This window comes from Oryza sativa, chromosome 5, assembly GCF_034140825.1.
Source record: "Oryza sativa Japonica Group chromosome 5, ASM3414082v1".
In the NCBI taxonomy this organism is placed as follows: Eukaryota; Viridiplantae; Streptophyta; class Magnoliopsida; order Poales; family Poaceae; genus Oryza; species Oryza sativa.
The window spans coordinates 2,260,859-2,281,450 of NC_089039.1; the positions used below are offsets into that span (position 1 = coordinate 2,260,859).

General features: G+C 46.1%; 3 protein-coding genes across 3 annotated transcripts; 1 reads left to right on the top strand and 2 right to left on the bottom strand.

Moving 5' to 3' along the window:
- Positions 1 to 221: 221 nt before the first annotated feature.
- Positions 222 to 2,263, top strand: LOC4337752 (transcription factor APG-like). The gene is made up of 4 exons (NM_001420156.1): positions 222 to 1,220; positions 1,303 to 1,401; positions 1,492 to 1,557; positions 1,635 to 2,263. Exons 1-4 carry the CDS (start codon positions 285 to 287, stop codon positions 2,049 to 2,051), a joined length of 1,518 nt encoding a protein of 505 aa, NP_001407085.1. The 5' UTR covers positions 222 to 284; the 3' UTR covers positions 2,052 to 2,263.
- Positions 2,264 to 4,626: 2,363 nt separating this feature from the next.
- LOC4337753 (F-box protein At5g07610) lies at positions 4,627 to 6,452 on the bottom strand. The gene is made up of 2 exons (XM_015782886.2): positions 6,366 to 6,452; positions 4,627 to 6,264 (listed from the first exon to the last, which is right to left on the bottom strand). The coding sequence occupies exon 2, from the start codon at positions 6,245 to 6,247 to the stop codon at positions 5,048 to 5,050; it is 1,200 nt and encodes a 399-aa protein (XP_015638372.1). The 5' UTR covers positions 6,248 to 6,264; positions 6,366 to 6,452; the 3' UTR covers positions 4,627 to 5,047.
- Positions 6,453 to 11,561: 5,109 nt separating this feature from the next.
- Positions 11,562 to 13,303, bottom strand: LOC4337754 (F-box protein At5g07610). Its single transcript, XM_015782876.3, is given in 3 exon segments — positions 11,562 to 12,472; positions 12,475 to 13,086; positions 13,189 to 13,303. Coding segments are annotated over 2 exon segments (1,182 nt in total). The 5' UTR covers positions 13,076 to 13,086; positions 13,189 to 13,303; the 3' UTR covers positions 11,562 to 11,891.
- Between the last annotated feature and the right edge of the window lie 7,289 nt (positions 13,304 to 20,592).

Consider the following 20,592-nt stretch of genomic DNA (forward strand, 5'->3'; position numbering starts at 1 on the left):
TGAAAAATATTATGGAGCGCCTAACGTAACAAAATCCGAAGCCAACGCGAACCTGCCTCCTCGTCGTCGTCGTGGTCTATATATTAGCTCGTCTACTCAGTGGGGGCGCCTCTCTTCTCGCGCCCATCCATCCATGGAGAAGACAAGGCTCTCGCTCTCACCTCGTTAGGTGCCGCGTCGCTCTTCCTTAACTACTCCCCCCCCCCCCCCCCCCCCCCCCCGATTCTCCCGCCTCCGCCGCGCGCCGCCATCCATCCTCCTCTCCGGCGACCTCATCCGTCTGCATGCTACGCGGGAACGACACCGGCAGCGACCTGGCCGAGCTGCTCTGGGACAACGGCGCCCCGGCGCCGCTCAGGCCGCCTCCGCCTCCGCCCTTCCAGCCCTTCACCTGCAGCGCCGCCGCCACCACGTCGCCGCCGGCGCACGACTACCTCTTCATCAAGAATCTCATGCGGGGCGGCGGCGCCGCCAACCACCACCACCACGATGACGATGACGACGACGACGACGACGTGCCGTGGTTGCATTACCACCCTGTCGTGGACGACGACGACGACGCCGACGCTGACACGGCGCCGCTGCCTCCCGACTACTGCGCCGCCTTGCTCTCCGGCCTCTCCGACCACCTCCCGCCGCCCGCCGCTGCGGCGAGCAGGGTGGACCCCGACCCCTGCTCCTCCTCCCACGGCGCCGTCGTCCCGTCCACGTCCGCCGCCGCCGCCAAGCAGGCTCGCACGAGCGGCGGCGGCGGCGGCGGCGTCATGAACTTCACCTTCTTCTCGAGGCCTCTGCAGCAGCGCCCCTCCGGCGGCGAGACCGCGTCGGCGTCGGCGTCGGCGGCGGCCACCTCGACCGTCCCCGTCGAGTCGACGGTGGTGCAGGCGGCGACGAACCGGCTGAGAAGCACCCCGCTCTTCTCCGACCAGAGGATGGCATGGCTGCACCCGCCCAAGCCGTCGCCACGCGCCGCCGCACCGCCGCCGCCGCCGCCTCTGGCCCCTACCACTCGGCACCGACTCGACACCGCCGCCGCGACGGCGACGGTGGCGCAGAGGTTGCCGCCGTCCGAGGCAAGAGCTCCCGACGCGCCCCCGCCTGCCGCGACCGCGACGGCGACGACCTCGTCCGTCTGCTCCGGCAACGGCGACCGGAGACAGCTCAATTGGAGGGACAGCCACAACAACCAGTCCGCCGAGTGGTCGGCCAGTCAAGACGAGGTAAGCAAACAACCACGCCGCCGCCGCCGCCATTGCTGCTCGCGATCGCTCACGCGTACGTCACGTCTCTCCCCCTCTCCAGCTGGACCTCGACGACGAGCTCGCAGGCGTCCACCGGAGGTCGGCGGCGAGGAGCTCCAAGCGCAGCCGCACCGCCGAAGTCCACAACCTGTCAGAGCGGGTAAGCACACACACCATGCACCATCCACAACACCCGCGTCGTGTCATGACGTCATCTCATCTCGCCATTGAATTGCTTTCGAGCTCGCAGAGGAGAAGAGACCGGATCAACGAGAAGATGCGGGCGCTGCAAGAGCTCATCCCAAACTGCAACAAGGTAACAAAGTTCGCCATGAATCCAAATTGAGCTTGGTGAAATGTGACGTCATCATGGGAATGGAAAATGGTTTATAGATTGACAAGGCGTCGATGCTGGAGGAAGCCATCGAGTACCTCAAGACGCTGCAGCTGCAGGTGCAGATGATGTCGATGGGGACGGGGATGTTCGTGCCGCCGATGATGCTGCCGGCGGCGGCGGCGGCAATGCAGCACCACCACATGCAGATGCAGCAGATGGCCGGGCCAATGGCGGCGGCGGCGCATTTCCCCCACCTCGGCGCCGCCGCCGCCATGGGGCTCGCCGGCTTCGGCATGCCCGCCGCCGCGCAGTTCCCTTGCCCGATGTTCCCCGCCGCGCCGCCGATGTCCATGTTCGCGCCGCCGCCGCCGCCGCCGCCGTTCCCTCACGCGGCCGCCACCGCCGTCGAGCAGACGCCGTCTCCGCCGGGAGCAGCAGACGCCGGCAACGCCCCCGCCGTGAAGCAGGCGTGACGGCCATCACATCTCTGCATTTGCAATCGCCAATTCGCCATTGCGGTGGCCTCGCCTAGCTTAGCTAGCTTTGATCTGAACAATTTTCAGTCTCACCTAGCTTGCTGTAGCAGAAACGTTCCAACTTTGTTCTAGCTGTAGCTTTGTAGTTGTAAAATTGAGGAAAATTTATGTAGATGAGCTACTGAAGTAGTAGTTCTTTTTTTGTTCGGAATTTGTTCTGTCCATCGAAAATTCGTCGCAGAGTGTTCATCCTTTTCTAAATCAAGATCAAAACAGACCACCACACAAGGAGTAATTCTGCACAGTGAACTGCGTCAGAGGATAAGCCGAAGCACAGTGACTGCTGTTGCTGCTGGAGACGATCAAATTCAGACCATTGTCTCCCGTTCTCACTCTCACCTGAAAAAGTCTATTTTCTCAGTCACAAAATATAACAACATGTATTACTCGATTATATATCGCCTTTCTACTCGACATATTACTGTGAATCTAGACTCGACATAAAATATAACAACATAGTATTACTCGATTATATATCGCCTTTCTACTCGACATATTACTGTGAATCTAGACTCGACAGACTCTACTCTTATATATTTATCTAGATTTGTAATATAGGTTATATCTAATCTAGTACTCCGTGTGAGTGTGAGTGTGAGTGCTGCTGGTGATTGCTGTTACAGTCTGAATTCTGTGATAGACCTGACGGACCATCACTGCCAGTAGTGTTCAACTGTTGATGGCTTCATGCATTGCATCTGTCTGCATAGTGATCAGCAGCAGAGCAGCATTGGAGTATGTTGCAGTGCAGTGCAGGCCACCGGTCTCCTCCAATAATTCAGGCATTTTTAACAGTTCTGGTACTAGCATCAAGTGCGACATGCAGCAGCATTGTGTTCTCTGAACAAAGGGGAAAAAAATATCGATTGTATCATCTGCAAGATCTTCTAGAAGGGAAAAAAAAATATCGATTGCACTCGAAGATGTTTTCTTTTTTGGGCAGGAATAAAAGCTTGCAGAACAAAGATGTTTTCGGGAAAGAAAAAAAAGGATTCTTGTGCTAGATGTTGCAGCATTGGGGTGCAGAATCTGTAAGACTGCAACAGGATTGGTTTCATCTGGTCCTTTCGTTGGTTATAAGCAAATGCTGATTCTGAAACCTGAACAACCTGATCCAGTTTGTTCAGTCGTCAATTCTTCATCAGCTAATTTGGAGAGTGATACATAATTTGACGCGACTGCTAACAAATTTTTTGTCCAATTCATCCCAAGGGGACTCCCAAACGGGACCAAATTTGGGATTTGAGTGTTAGTAGAATTTGGGCGGCATTTGGGCCCAGGTGGGCCCATGAGTTTGGACTTTGGAAAGAACACCAACTTATTACTGTGCTAACATCTGAGCTGTGCAAAGTGGCATACTGTATCACTAACTAATCAGCTTAATTAGCTCACCCAAGTTGACAACTGGCATGCCTAATCAGTAATAATCACCACTGTGCACCAAGTACCATCTCTAGCTCTCTTCACAAAGCATCATCATTCATCAGGTTCAACTCCATCAGTTGTTGCATGTAAGCTAGCAATAAGCATACATGCACATTGTTTACCAGTAGCTTTTAGTAATCTAGTAGCAATAAGCATTACCCTTAGTGATAAAAAAAGAATCAGCAAAACAAATAATAGTCCAAAGTTAATGGGGGTTCTTTTGAGAGAAAGGCACATAGCAGAGTTAAAAGCGTAACCAATATCCGTAATGTCAAGTTACAGGACCCTCATGACTGACTAACATGCAACAATTTGTCCATCTTTACAAGTAAAAGCATCTACAAGAGAGTGGCTATATTACTCTCCAAGTTAAAATTTGGCAAGTGAAGAGGATTGCATGAAAAATATAAAGCACAACAAAGGAACTTCAAAATTAGATAGACTTTAACCCAGGGTTGAACCATGAAGTTAACACGGTCACAACTTAAGTTACCCTAGTTGGAGGATGCTCTATATCAGGTTCTGTAGTTGAGGGACATGGATGAAACTGGACACATAGTTGAGGGACCTCAATTGGACTTTTTCATGCACCATAACATGACTATTAAGGTTAGTAAAATTTGGGCCACATTTGAGCCTAGGTGGGTCAAGGAGTTTGGATTTTGGAAAGAACACCAACTTAGTAGTATTGTGCGAAGATCTCAGCTGTGCAAAGTGGCCAGCTGAGTGCATCTTCCAATCTACCAAATCACATGTCCTGAGGTCCATATGTGTACCTACATACATACTTTGTCACTTCCTAATTAGCTTAATAAGCTCACCAAGCTGACAATTGGCCTGCCTACTCACTACTGTACACCAAGTACCATCTCAAGCTCTCTCTTCACAAAACATCATGATTCATCAGATTCAGCTCCATCGGTTCTAGGAATAGCATTTATGTGAGCAATAAGAATATATGCAAGTTTAACTACCAACAGCCTTATGTAAGCTAGTAAGCATTACTCCTAGTGATACTAAAAAGTATCAGAAAATAATATAGCCAAAAGGAAATGGAGGTTCTTTTGAGAGAAAGGCACATGAAGAGTTCAAAGGATAACCAATCTCTGTAAATTCAAGTAACAGGATCCCCATGACTGACTAACATAGTAACATTGGTTAGTGGTTACAAACTAAGAGGTGGATTGCATGAAAAGCACAAGGAAGTAGTACAAAAATCAAATAGGCTTGCCCTAGTGCTAAACCATGAATTTAACAAGGTCACAACTTAATATTCTCCACTTACTCTGCTCTATAAGTAAACAGGTAAACAGAGTAAATGGAATAGCAAAAATACCAATTCAGTAATCAATAGCTCTGGCAACTTTTGGCTAGACAGAAACTCTTTTTTCTTTGAAAGCTACAGAAAATCCACCAGCGGACCAACCTTTTCTTCACTGATCACTAACAGCGAAACTTAGCTGACCAAAATATTGTTCTTCATGAGCTGCTTCTAAATGCCACCACATCTAGGCATGATCAGGCAAAGACTCCATGAACACGGGGACATACGGAAGACATGGATCCCAGGTTTTCCAAAAGGGATCTCTCATATTGCATATCGAGTTAACTTTCCCACGGTCCATGTCATATGATAGCAGAGTATTCTGGCCCTCGTCCCGGAAAACATAGAAAATCATATTGCATTCTGGGTGAATTGCAATCAGGCTATACTCCCGCTCAAGCTTCATATTTGTCCATCCGAAAAGCTGGGAAGTGCTAATGTTGTACTTGAAGGACCATCCACAGCTGCAGTAATCATCAAGAGTCCAGACTGACAGTATAGAGGAATCCCAATCCCTGAAATTGATGTAATACAAGTGCCCTTGGGATTGGCCTATGAAAGCAAGGATCCCATTAGAGATGCATTCACAGGTCATCTCTTCAAGAAAAGGAATAGTCTTCCACTTCTTCCCCTCCGTATCAACCGCTATGATCGCCGAGTTGTAGGAGATGAAATTCACCATGCCATCGACAAACGCAGACTTCGCGTCGGGATGCACCGTATGGTCATCCTCGTCACCCCAACCATTCTCCCTGTGGCTCCACGCTCCCGTCTCCAACGAGAAAATCTCCACGCCGGAGACGCATCCATCCACATGCTCAAGGATCGCAAACACATGGAAGTACGGCGACAATGCCGGATCGAAGCCCAAACGGACGGTGGAGACCGGGTCCGCGCGGTCGATCTCGGGCAAGATGATCCATCTCTGAGTGGCAGGGTTGCAGACCACGTAATCGGATTCATCTCTCGGGGAATTCTTGCAACACAAACAAAGGAGAAGGCCATTGCAGCAATCCTTGGGAAAGATGGTCCTGTATCCAGGCAAGAAGGACAAGGAAGGGTCAGGAACAAGGCGGTGCTCCTCTTCATCTTCTTCTCCGCCATCGATGCTGTCGAAATGGGGAATCAAGACGATGCCGTCGTGGAGGGGCACGGAGTAGTGGGAGATGAAGCCGGCGAGCGTGTGGGGGAGCTTCTTGCGGTGGTCGCGGTGGGAGATGAGGCGGCGCCAGCGCCAGGAGACGCACTTGAAGCGGCAGACGGATTTGGCCGGGAGACGCGAGAGGATCTCCACGATGAGGTCGTCGGTGAGGTCGGCGGCGGGGTTGTCGCCGTCGATGCCGCCGCACCTCTTCTTGGTAGCGCGCTCCAGCTCCATCGCCATCGGGTTGGTTTGGTTACCTAGAAAGGAGAAATGAGGAGGAGAGGAAGGATGAGAGATTGAGAAGTGGATGGGAGGAGGGAGGTTGAAGGAAGCAGGTGGTACAGGCGCAGCAGCTCACCGGAGTAGGCGCGGGCGCGACCACGGCGACGGAGTGGTGGTGGAGTGGCGGCGGCAGAGTGGGGATTGTGGGGGAAAGGAAATTTCCACTCTTGTTGGAATGGAATAAGTCTATTTAGCCTCCCTCATCTCTTGTTGCTGATTGAACCACATACCTCAACTGCAAAACGGATAGGAAAAAGTACACTGAAGGTCCCTCAACTTATCATCGAGTTACCAAATTGTCCCCTAACCATAAAACCAGATATATGATATCCGTCAACTTACAAAACCGTTTACTATAGGTCCTTCGGTGGTTTTGACTACAGTTTTGTCCGACGTGGTGGTTGAGTCAGCGTGGGACCCATGTGGGCCGCACATGTCAGTGAAACCTTAGTCTATTTTTTTTCCCTCTTCTCTATATCCCCTCTCTGGCTCTCTCCCCTCCCCTTCAAGCAGATCGCCGGAGAGGGCACGACGCGGGGCGGAGCGGCCAGTTGGCGGAGCGAGTGGGCGACGGCACGGGGAGAGGCAGCGGCAGCTGCGCCCACCGCACGAGCGCAGTGGAGCACGCCGATGAAGCGATGCACCCTGATGGTGAACTTGCTCCCCTCGGGGACCACGGTGAGCGTTGCCACCAGCGCGGAGATGCACCTGATCGCGGCGAAGAGCGGCGCCGCGTCGCCATTCTCGCTCACCACCTACTTATCGTCGTCGCCTTCCGACTGTGCCATCTCCTACTCGATGGCGGACGCGAACTTATCAAGCGTCACCTCCGAGAAGCTCGTCGGCGCGTCAGCCTCCCTCCCGACAAGGAACGCATCCACCTTCGCCGACAACATGGCTAGGTCCGGCTCAGCGGCCTCCTTAGGCGGCGCTGCCTCCTCTCCAGCAGCATCCTCGCCCTCGCCGGCACCGGCATTGTTGATGTTGCCATGACCTTCCTTGCACTCCTCCTTGACGCGCTCAGCGGGGCCATGCTCACTTATCTTGATGGCACCGAGAGAGAGGTTCCGGCCGAGCCTCTTAGGCAAGAAGCTGCTCGACTTCTGCGGCGGGATCCTATTCCTATCCATTCTTGTCGCTGGAGTTGATCGATCGATCGGTGCAACCGTCAATGGCGGGACGGGTCACGACGCATGCAAAGCGAGAGATCGAGAGGAGAGAGAGGGAGAGAAGAGGGGAAAGAGAGAGACGACGTGGCATCCTGATATGTGGGGGCCCACGTGGGTCCCACGCTGACTCAGCTGCCACGTCAAACAAAATCGGGGTCAGAACCACCGAAGGACCTATTGTGACCGGTTTTGATTAGTTAAGCGACGCCAGATATCTAATTTTGCGGTTTGAAGACGTTTTTATAACTTGATGACAAGTTCAGGGACCTTGGGTGTACTTTTTCCAAATGGATATAACGCATCACCCAATATTTTTGGCGTTGCTATATTTGTGGCACCACATATATATTAGCTTTACAGTCAGATCTTAGACCGTCCATTGTTTGCTTTGAGATTTGTGATTTTTCCACCCACGAACCCGCTCAAGATTATATCAGTTGCTACCGGGTCGAGATAGGCGGACCCGTTTAAGGTGTGAACGGACTTTATTTGAACAGTATATGTCTGTGGCGAGTGTGATATAGGTACACCATTTTTAAAAACAGGTGCAATCAGCTCCTTTAGTGGTTTTGGAAGCGGTTTCTGCAGTCAGGGCCCACATGTGAGTGAGATATGGATAAATAGACGCGGTGGGCTCTACATGTAAATTTCTTTTCTCCTTCCCCACATCTCCCTCTCTCTCTCCTCGCGTTTTTCTCTATCGCAGAGGAAGCGCTTGCGTTGGCAAAGGCGCCGTCCATCGTCGACGCGATCGAGACATACATCGACACCTCCAGCGTCGGGTAGTTGTTCAAAGCGATATGCTGCCCTTTGCGTTGTCCTTGGATGCGTAGCAGGTGTTCATCTGCCAGATACTAAAGGAGGTGATGTAGGACCTACAGATCGACGACGGTGGGCTCTCCTATGGGGCAGAGGCGATCAACGAGTAGCTGCGCAATAGGCGCAAACACGTCGCCAGTGACCAACCTAAAGCTACCCCCACCGCGATCCCGAACTCAACCATCCCCTCTATGACGCCATCCACGAGTGGCCCTTCTCCTCGCCACTCATCACCCTGCCGTTGGTCCCTTCCACCCGAGTCGGTCGTCCATCTCCAAGTCGGTGGCCCCCATGGCTCGCCACCCTCCCATTGACCACCTCTCGAATGCTCGATGAGAATCTGAGAGATGGGGAAGAGGAGGAGGAGAGAAGAAGAGTTGACCATTGACATGTGGGATCTACTTGCCACGCTAGCTAAAACTTGGCACCATACTACCCTAGGACCTTCGGACTAGGGTATGAACGGTTTTGCAGGTTGAGGGACGTATTATATTGGTACTATGCTCGAAGGACATAAGTCAAACTCGGCGTCAATGTATGTGGTAATTTTGGGCCTTGCATTGTCGGCCCTATGTGAGCCTAAATTTCAGACGTTCGTGGGCTTTCATGGACATATATGTTGAAACTTGGGCCTTTATCGTTATTCATCACCTCATTGGTCTCGCAATATAAAGTGCGGAAGTACTGATATTGACAATTAATGGATGCAATTTCATCATAAAAATTACAACTTTGTAGCATTAGTTTTTTCCTGCAAATTGTAGCAGTGAACTTTCTCTCTTTCTGGGACTTGGTGCTCTTCTTTTTCTTGAAAGCGATCAATTAAAATATATAGCTCCCAAATTCTGAACTTTTAATTGAGAGACTATCAGTTCCTCAGAAGATGTATATATTACTGACTTCAGCATAAGCAGATTACTTGGTCAAGTAGCAAGAGCCATATCTTTTCGTAAGCTCCCGTTGTACTGCTGTACTGCTCTACATGGCATAGTTACATTGCCATCTATAGAATACATTGACTTTGATCCCTAGAGTTTCTTAGGAGTGTAGTATGACTCTGCCCCCCCCTTTCCGCTGATCGGAGTTGCGTTTAGCTATCTAGTAGTTTTTCCCCTTTTCCCCGCTGCAGCTTTTGTTTTGTTTTTCTTTACTCCCTTCCCTTGACATAAGCCGGTCTGGCTGTTACATTATGTAACAAAAACTTTTTTCATCTAATGTATTGACGTACAATAATTTTGCGCATTCGCGAAAAAAAAGCTTAGATCAACGGAGCAAGAGGACGTAATGGCGAAAGGACCTGAAAAAAAAAAGAGAAACAAATGCCCGCAAATTATCAAACTGAAAGACTGAAATATATGCATATGTACAGCTAGTGCTGCTTTGTTTGGGGACCCGTTGGGAAGATATGGGTTCCTCCACCACTTCTCTCCCTCTATGTTCTATATCCATATAGTTAATTCTTTAGAGAATAAAGTTAAAACCTATCGAGCAATTTGAAATGTCACATCTACCTCACACTGCAACACTGCAACACAGCAACACTGCACTCTTTATTGGTTCCAGTTGAAAATTATCCAACCAGATATTATGACTTTTTGATGAGCAAAAGAAATACATAATCTTTGGTGGACGAAACCACCAAGAAATTAAAGGAATCCATACAACGCTGGCATATGATATTTGAACACAATGTGAAGATGCAAGATCTTAATGGAGCATATAAGTTATGAAGAGGCCAATAATCAAATAGATAAATACCTGCATGCAAGTTCAATCCTACTTCATGCATGCATGTTGATGAAACGCTCGGTTTCCTGGCAATTCCTCAACGTGCCTGGTTGGCCTGGGTCACAATCTTGGTCTGATTTGCATGACGCTACACAATCATTCACAAATTGAAATGATAAATCTAAGATCACCTCCAATCTCAATCTAATGGCCAGATTTAATTGGAGTGTTTATGGTAGTTAGTAGGGATGAACTATAGCTAATCGAATTGGTAACACCCGCTCTGAATTCATAGCATTAGTGGCCTCTTGATTGCCAGATTAATAGAGAGAATTTTATATGGTTGGAGCAAAATTGTGACGTCTAATGCATGCAGTGCATGATGGAAGGAATAATTAAATGCAAGCTACAAAACGTATCACATTCAAAGTAAATCTGAGCTGTCCAAGATAATCCAATGGTGAATAGGGAGATGGCTTTGAGGTAATCTAGGATGTTGAATTTCAATCAAATGGTCAAAAAGAATTAAGGTGATGTGGAAGCACCACGGGTGAGGAAAATACTAATAACTACATTTAGTGGGGATCAACTATATAGATTACATTTTCCTAATTAATTCTCAGCAGGTCTCATCAACATTTGCATTTTTTTTTGGGGAAAGAACCATGACCTTAATTTTCTAAATCATAACCAGTATAAGTGAAATATTGCCCATATTATGTCGTCCTCCATCAACCTAAAATTTCCAGCAAGTGTATTATATTATACAACTCCCCCAATAATTCAGGTATTTTTAACGATTCTGGTAGCAATAGCAACAAGAGCAAGATGCAGCACCATTGTGTTCTCTGAACAAAGGGGAAAAAAATATATCGATTGTGTAGTCTGCAAGATCTTCTCAAAGGGAAAAAGATATCGATTACACTCGAAGCCTTTTTTGGGGAGGAATAGAAGCTTGCAGAACAAAGATGTTTTTGGGAAAGAAAAAAAAGATTTTTGTGCTAGATGTTGCAGCATTGGGATGCAGAATCTGCAAGACTGCCAGGGTTTCGGACAGGATGGTCCATCTGGTCCTTTCGTTGGTTATAAGTAATTGCTGATTCTGAAACTTGAACAATGCTGGGACCTGATCCCGTTTGTTTAGTCATCAATTCTTCATCAGATAATTTGGAGAGCGATATATAATTTAACCCGACTGCTAACTAATTTTTGGTCTAATTCATCCCAAGGGGAATCCCAAACAGGCCCAAATTTGAGATTTGAGTGCACCGTAATATATAAAGGTTAGTAAAATTTGGGCCACATTTGAGCCTAGGTGGGTCAAGGAGTTTGGATTTTGGAAAGAACACCAACTTAGTAGTATTGTGCGAAGATCTCAGCTGTGCAAAGTGGCCAGCTGAGTGCATCTTCCAATCTACCAAATCACATGTCCTGAGGTCCATATGTGTACCTACATACATACTTTGTCACTTCCTAATTAGCTTAATAAGCTCACCAAGCTGACAATTGGCCTGCCTACTCACTACTGTACACCAAGTACCATCTCAAGCTCTCTCTTCACAAACCATCATGATTCATCAGATTCAGCACAAGGAAGCAGTACAAAATCAAATAGGCTTACCATAGTGCTAAACCATGAATTTAACAAGGTCACAACTTAATATACCCCACTTACTCTGCTCTATGAGTAAACAGGTAAACAGAGTAAATGGAAGAGCAAAATTACCAATTCGGTAATCAATAACTCTGGCAACTTTTGGCTGGAAAGCAACTCTTTTTTCTTCGAAAACTAGAGAAAATCCACCAGTGGATCAACCTTTTCTTCACTGATCACCAACAGCAAAACTTAGCCAACCAAAATGTTCTTTTATGAGCTGCCAACACATCTAGGCATGATCGGGCAATGACTCCATGAACACGGGGACATACGGGAGACAAGGATCCCAGGGATTCCAAAAGGGATCTCTTATATTGCATATCGAGTTAATTTCCCCCCGATCCATGTCATATGATAGCAGCGTGTTCTGGCCCTCGTCCCGGGAAACATAGAAAATCATATTGCAGTCTGGGTGAATTGCAATCAGGTTGTACTTCCGTTCAAGCCTCATATTCGTCCATCCGAAAAGCTGGGAGGTGCTAATGTTGTACTTGAAGGACCATTGGCGGCTGCAGTAATCATCAAGAGTCCAGACTGACAATATAGAGGAATCCCTATTCCTGGAATTGATGTAATACAAGTGTCCTTGGGATTGGCCTATGAAAGCAAGATTCCCGCTGCAGAAGCATTGACAATTCATTTGTTCTAGAAAAGGAATAGTCTTCCACTTCTTCCCCTCCATGTCAACCGCTATGATCGCGGATCTGAAGGAGATGAAATTCACCATGCCATCGACAAACACAGACTTGGCGTCGGGACGCACCATGTGATCATCTTGGTCAACCCAACCATTCTCCCTGTGGCTCCACCGCCCGTCTCCGACGAGAAAATCTCCACGCCGGTTATGCATCCATCCGCATCCTCCAGGATTGCAAAGACATGGAAGTAGGGTGACAATGCCGGATCGAAACACAGACGGATGGAGGCGAGCTGGTCGTAATCGTCGATCTCGGGCAAGATGATCCATCTCTGAGTGGCAGGGTTGCAGACCACGTAATCGGATTCATCTCTCGGGGAATTCTTGCAACACAAACAGAGGAGAAGGCCATTGCAGCAATCCTTGGGAGAGATGGACATGTATCCAAGCAAGAAGGACAAGGAAGGGTCAGGAACAAGGCGGTGCTCCTCTTCATCTTCTTCTCCTCCATCGATGCTGTCGAAATGGGGGATCGAGACGAGCTCGTCGTCGTTGAGGGGCCCGTAGTAGCGGGAGATGAAGCCGGAGAGCGTGTGGGGGAGCTTCTTGCGGTGGTCGCGGTGGGAGATGAGGCGGCGCCAGCGCCAGGAGACGCACTTGAAGCGGCAGACGGATTTGGCCGGGAGACGCGAGAGGATATCCACGATGAGGTCGTCGGGGAGGTCGTCGATGCCGCCGCGCCTCTTCTTGGTGGCGCGCTCCAGCTCCATCGCCATTGTTTGATCACCTAGAATGGCGAAATGCGGAGGAGAGGAAGGATGAGAGATTGAGATCCGGAGGGGAAGGAGGAAGGTGTAAGGAAGCAGGTGGTACAGGCGCAGCAGCTCACCGGAGTAGGGGCGGGAGCAACCACGGCGACGGCGAGGGAGTGGTGGTGGAGTGGCGGCGGCGGCGGCGTCGTTGAGGGGATCGTGGGGAAAGGAAATACCCAATCTTGATGGAATAGATCAGCTTTGGGCTGTGGTTGGGCTTCTACCTGGAGTCTGGAGCTCGGTTTGGGCCTTTTCTCTGGATCCCAATATGGGCCTCTGGTTGTGCTTCATTTAGATATAAGTTCATTTTAGGTTCCTCATGTTGACATCAAGTTTGCATTACGTCTTTGAACATATAACATGTTTCTCAACTTGTAAAACCGGTGTATCCGAGGTCTCTCTCTCCTCCTCACCTTTTTCTTCCCCATCCCTCTTTAGGGTGGGAGACATGCTTGAGCGGCGGGGACAAAGGGTGCGGGGAGACACAGGGGTGGTGGATGCAGGTGTGGGAGCCTGGCCGATGGAGGTCGCTAGGGAGGTGGCACTCCTTAAGCTAAAAATGTTGTGACATGTGGAGGAGGATGAGTCGGCAGGAGCACGTAGGTTACTAGAGGAGGCCTGAGGCAATGAGCGCGGCATCGATGAGATCATGGTCGTTGCTGTCGTTGTCGGATGCCGATGACGGTGTGCCGCCCTACTTCATCCGCGCGATACTGAAGGTGGTGATGCAGGACCCACAAATTGACAACGGCGAGTTCTCCTATGAGGGAGAGGCAATCAACGTAGTGGGCACAAGCACAACACGTCGCCAATGACCAACCTAAAGCTACGCCGCTGCAATCTTTAACCCAACCATCCCCTCTGCGATGCCACCCATGAGTGGCCCTTATCCTCGCTGCTCATCGCCCTCCTGTCGGCCGCCACTCGATTGCTTGGTAAGAATATGAGATATGGGGAAGAGGTGGGAGAGAGAAGAAATAATAGTTGACCACTGATATGTGGGGTCTACCTATCATGCCAGCCAAAACTGGACACCATACTGCCCTGAGACCTTCGGACTCAGGTACAGAAGGTTTTGCAGGTTGAGAGACATTATATATTAGTACTAAGCTTGAAGGAAAACTTGGTGTCAAGAGGATGGATCTAAAGTGAACTTATTCCTGATATATATGTGCTAATTTTGGGCCTTGAATTGTCGGCCATATGTGATCCTATATTTCGTGGGCTTTCATGGACATATATGTTGAAACTTGGGCCTTCATCGTTATTCACCTCATTGGTCTCACAATATGAAGTGCTGAAGTACTGGTATTTGAAAATTAATGGATGCAATTTCATCATAAAAATTACAACTTTGTAGCATTAAGCTTTTTCTGCAAATTATAGCAGTGAATTTCTCTCTTTTTGGGACTTGGTGCTCTTCTTTTTCTTGAAAGCGATCAAAATATACAGCTCCCGAATTCTGAACTTTTAATTGAGAGACTATCAGTTCAATCGAGTAATGATCAGATTGGAAACGACAGCAACTTAATTAGCACTGTGCTAAGATCTGAGATGGTGTGCAAATATAATAAAGTGGCCACACTTTAGGGCCAGGCGGCCAGCTGCTGATAGATGGATGGATAGATGGAATGCATCTTGTTCTAGCTAGCTACTGGTAGCTTTTTTTTGTGTGTGTGTTTCATTAGTTAGAGGGATTAATAATTGCTGATTCATTCTGGAATGACTTGACTTGTCTCTTTCCTCTCTTGCCGACATCTCATATCCCTCTTATCTTTGTCAACAGTTATCAAGCCAACCCAGGTCCATATATGTTTGTGTCATTGTGTGTGTGTGTGCATGCCTACACAACACTGTATCACTCTAACTAATCCCAGCTTAATTAGCTAGGTAGCTCACCCTGCTGAAAACTGGCATTCCCTGTCTCTACATGTATTAATCTCATATAATCTAGCTACTACTATACACAAGTACCATAGCTAAGCTGATCTCTCTTCAGAACTCAACATCATTCCATCATATCCATCCTATCAGTGTTCTTGTTGCAGGTAGGTAGTTCTTTTTTTTTCTTTTTTCTTCTGAAGTTGGTCCACTTAGTTCTTTCTCTGAAATTGATCACTGATCACTGTTGATTTGATGACACAATGCATACATCTGCAGTTAGGTTTTTGATTTGTGGAATGCATGGGCTTTTGAAGTTGTATATATATATATATGTAGGGTATAAGGACAGCTCTGAAATCCATTTGCTTTTAGGGCTTTTGGCGCCATGCGAGTAATGCCGTGGGCCTTTCTAGCTCTAGGTACAACATCGATGTGAGAACGAACTCTCAAGGGGAATTGAAGGGACGACGGACCATTGAGCCATTCAATTAACCAGTAATGTGTGATTGATAATAATATATGGTCACTAATATCTCAAATTATATTGAGTGTCTCCGGTGCACTGCTACAATAATGCTATATATTATATGGTCCTAATTAATTCTCAGCTGGCCTCATCAACATTTGGATATTTTTTTTGGGAAAAGAATCATGACCTTAATTTTCTAAATCATAACCAATATAAGTGAAATATTGTCCATATTATGTCCTTCTCCATTAACCTAAAATTTCCAGTAAGTGTGTTATATTTATAAAACTCAATATGGTATCAGAGTTAATTAAGGTAGTAAATTGACTGTAATAGCATAATATACTCGCTACATTATTCTAGTATTTACTATTTTGTTCCCCCACCAAATTAAGGCTTGTTTGGATATTTGTATTAGGAATCAGAAATAAAAGGGTAATCCCTTCTGATGAGGAATAACTAGTTGTTAACTGATCAACGCCCTTGCATATGAATCTCGATCATCAGCTCGTAGTAAATTAAAATTATCCCCTTCTTATAACTAAGTTATTAATTGCTGTCTTGTGGTGAAATATTCATATATACAATTCAATGGAGCTACTCCTACATGATATGGCCGGGAGGGGATCGAATCAATAATTCGATTCGGTGGCCTGACCATGCCACTCTTGTCCGATGCTAATCCATGGTTTTGGTTGATGATGACGGCGACTAATTGGCCATTAGTATTGTTATGCCACTGTTGAAGATTCTCATGAGGGGATGGGGTTTTCAACAAAGCAAATGAGTAGCTGAGCTGGAAAGCAAAAAAAAAAAACCAACAATGGTCTCTCAATATAATGCAAGGATGAGTAGTATACTAGTGGTGAGCATGCAGGACCAATATGTACACTAAGGGCAGGCAGGCAACCCTATAGCATCTAATCTTGATCATCAGCATGCATGGATGGATGTGATTTTGGATTGGATTGGATTGGATTGGGGATTGGACTGAAGGATGGATGGCTCTTGAGGGCATACATACATATGCTAAAAGCTTAGCTAGCTGTTCATCATGCATGTTGTTAATGTGTAATATGAGAGGAGAGGGGTGTACAGTATAGTAGGGACACCATGGATGAGGAATTCTTCCTTGTCTGGAGGCTAGCCAGCTACTTGCAAATGCTTTGTGATCAATTCCATCCATTCAAGGGCACCATGCATGCACCATCAGGACCATTTCATTTGCATTGCATATATTGCATGCATGACTTTGATCTATCATCCTAACTTTATTTTTTTTTCTTTATGAGCTTGCTAGCTTGGAAGAAAGAAAGATGCATGGTTTTTCTTTTCTTTTCTTCTTCCTTTTCCTTTTCTTTTGGGTTGAGTAGTTGTAGTACTGTTATTAGTCATCGGATTTTGCAAAGGACCATGCATGCATATACTCCCTCCATCTTAAAATAAATAAATCTAGGATAAAATGTAACATAATCTTGTATAACAAATCTGAACAAATTTATATCTAGATTGTAAATGTCTGTCATGTCATGTATAGTAGGGATTGCAATCAGATAAGGCAATGCAATGCACGCAATTAAAGTGTCCAAGTGTAGATGGTGAGATGATTATTGTGCCGGCAGCAAACTGGAAATTAATTAAAGTGTTTTTAGGCACCCCTGCATGCGTGTGACAGTACACATCTGGCACACTAAAAGATCAATCAGTTAGTAACTAGTACAAAATTCAGGCTTCGAGTTGCAATTTGCATAAACTTTTTTGTGGTAATTAAGCCATGACACAGGCATATGTTTTTTCTTTTTTTTCAGTGTGAGCACCCAGTGCATTCACATTACTAGTTAGTAGTAATTAACTTGCTTAGCTTGTCACTGTCTCTCACGGTTAGATCACTGTACATGCATTGCAAAATCAACCATAAATACAGTGATCGCTGCATTTTGGATTGATGATCAAGAAGACTTTTTTGTACGTGTACGGCACACTTGAAACGTGTGATCGATTTCGATATGATGATGCATATGCATGCCTGATAAACTTTTATCTGTCAGTATCAATAACACTGCGCCCTGGTAAACTCCTTCGAGTTTGACATGTGTACTTCTGAAAATTTTCATAGATAACCTTACTAAAACTAGAATCTGTTCATATGTACTGTAGTCTCAAATTAACCTTTCCTTTAATTTTGATCTGGAATTAGAAGGCGACAATTCATGCATGGCATGAATAATTAATTAATTAATATCAAGAGAGAAGCTGGTCCAGTTAACTTTCTTCACCAGGAGACTTTTGCAGTGATGGAACAGAAGAATATATCACACTCCACTAAGGCAAAAAAAAGCTTAGCTTTCCATGTAGCTAGGCCATATATATTTTTAATTTTTTGTGTGCAATGCAATGAACAGCATAGGGTACTGGGTGCCTACACATGCACGTAGGGTAAGGGACAAATCAAACTAAAAGGATGCTACCACATGATGCTTTACACACACACACACATGAATTTCTCTCCCTTTTGATATGCATATCATGTCTGCCTAGTTAGTTATCTATCCATGCTTGTATGGTCCATACACATCTCTTATGGTATATATGGACAGGGATTCGAATTCTCTGCAGTACTGCACGTGCAATAGTTACCGCTGACATGTAGATCCATGTCTACCTATCAGTCATTATAATTACAAAGACAGTAGTACTGCAGAGGATCCATATTTGAATCATTGGTATCTATATATACACAGGAACAAATCTACATTATAAGAGGGGTGCTCAGAAACCCAGTCAAGAAAAGTTTTTAGCTATAGTTTTATCGATTTTCACTATATGTGCACCCTCTAATCAGTGCAAACTTAATCACCCGCATCAGTCTAAACTTGGTACAATGCAAAAGTACAGCAAAAAGTGACACCTCCTTCGTTTCGTTCTAGCTTTACCCCTGCATACACATGCACATATTTGCAGCACAAACACACATATTCAAAGTGAATTTTGTGTCTTCTCTGAATATATATCACCATCTTTTTTACTTTATATGAGCGGAGCCCCACTTATATTGATCATATCAGAGATAGGGCACATTCTACAGATCGAATTAAACTACTAGTTGCATGGATAAAAGATCCTTTATTTTGTGCTCGCATGAATGACCAAGAGCTAGCTATAGGATGCATGACAAGGTATGGATGAGGGATACGTGTACGTATAGTATAGCACCGTCTTGTACATGCAGTATATACAGCTAGTATGGCGTCAGCTAGTATACGTACATAAAATGCATGTGCAGGTGAGGTCCATATATGCATGCAGAGGTCAACGTTACGACCGTACGAGTCCAAAACCTGTACCAACCGACCGAGAAGAGATCAAGATAATTATGCAGCGATTTGAAGTTAGTTAATGAATAATTGAAGTTAGTTATATGTATATTTTACAGAAGAAGATTCGGTACGTACGTCGTTTGTGCAAATTAATGGAGAATAGGCTTAGTTTTAGCTGCGGTTTGGTTGGACTAATAATTAATTGTCGTCGTCGAGATCTGCCGTGTCAGTTTTTCATCGATTCTGATTGAGCAAAGCAAAGCACGATCCTACCTAACACAACTACTGCCGGCTTGTATGTCTCTAGAGATGTGATTTGATTATTTCATCTCGATGATATCATCACACCTATGTTCTAGAAACACATGTTGATTACTCCTACATATTAGTGCTAACACAGTGACGAAATTAGCTAGAGGTATGCAGGCACCAAGTGTGTTAGCTAGCTAGCTAGCTAGGTCTGTTACTTATAAGTCAGATCAGATCGACCACTAAATATTCTCTGATCAGTTGTAGTTGAGAACACAATTGATTAAACAAAATTACTACTCCCTCTGTTTCAAAATATTTTGACACCGTTGACTTTTTAGCACATGTTTGACCGTTCATCTTATCCAAAAATTTTTGTGAGATATGTAAAATTATATGCCTATATAAAAATATATTTAACAATGAATCAAATGATAGGAAAAGAATTAATAATTACTTAATTTTTTTGAATAATACTAACGGTCAAACATGTGATAAAAAGTCAACGGCGTCAAACATTTCGAAACGGAGGGAGTAATTAAGCCGCCCTCATTGACATCTCTTAATCCATCTCTCACATATTGTTCAATTTACACTAACCAATGTGAAAACAGAAAGAAATGAAGGAGTGCTATTCAACATGTATAATCGGGCAAAGCTTTTCCCAGCATATATAGTTTGGCACTTAAGAATTTCAGTGGCAGAGTTTTATTTCCATCACAGCACTTATATGTGATTTTTTTTTCAACCACTATAAAAATGGGATTGCTAACCTTCCTTAGACATAACATTGGTGTGGATTTTCGCATCAAAATCATTCACCAATAGAGATACGCGTCTCAGTTCATACTTTTACCCCTTCTCATCTAGCTCCGATGAGATAGCAGTGACTAGATCAGTTAGGGTCCCGTGTTGGAGGCGTGTGGGAGGAGAAAGGGAAGCGTTTACTATCCTTAGAGGGATGACCGTGGGAGGCGGCGGCTTGGCCGATGGTGCAGGGGCGGAGCCCAATGGACAGGGGGGGTTCCCAGGCACCCGACCCAATTTCTAAATTTACTACTTACCGCTAAGTTTCACCATAGGGGCACCCCCTTGGCCCAACTCAGTGTACCCCCGTTGGCCCATACGCAGAGGAGAAGGCTGAGAATAGGCTGCTCGCTGAGATCGCCAGCACTCGTCCTCGATGCCCTCGATGCCAGGACCGACGCCTCGATTGCTTCGCTCGCAGAGACCCATCTCTCTCTCTCTTCTTTTCCTTTTTTCTAATCGCCATCAGGACCGCTCGCCGACTCGTGTTAACGCCCTCAGGCAACAGATCCGCCATCATCCAATCACCGTCGACATCTTCTCTTACGTGTAGCTGGAGGAACCGATCGATCAGCATGGCAAGAAGCAGTTCAATGTACTTGCTAAGATTTGCTCATCTAAATATGCCACAAAAATTAAAGGTATCGATTTTTCTCCTCTTATTTCTGATCTAGTTAGTTTGATTAATTTGTTCCAAGCAAATGACTGTTTATAATTATTTTTTTTTCATATTAGGGTTTGAACAATTCAGGATA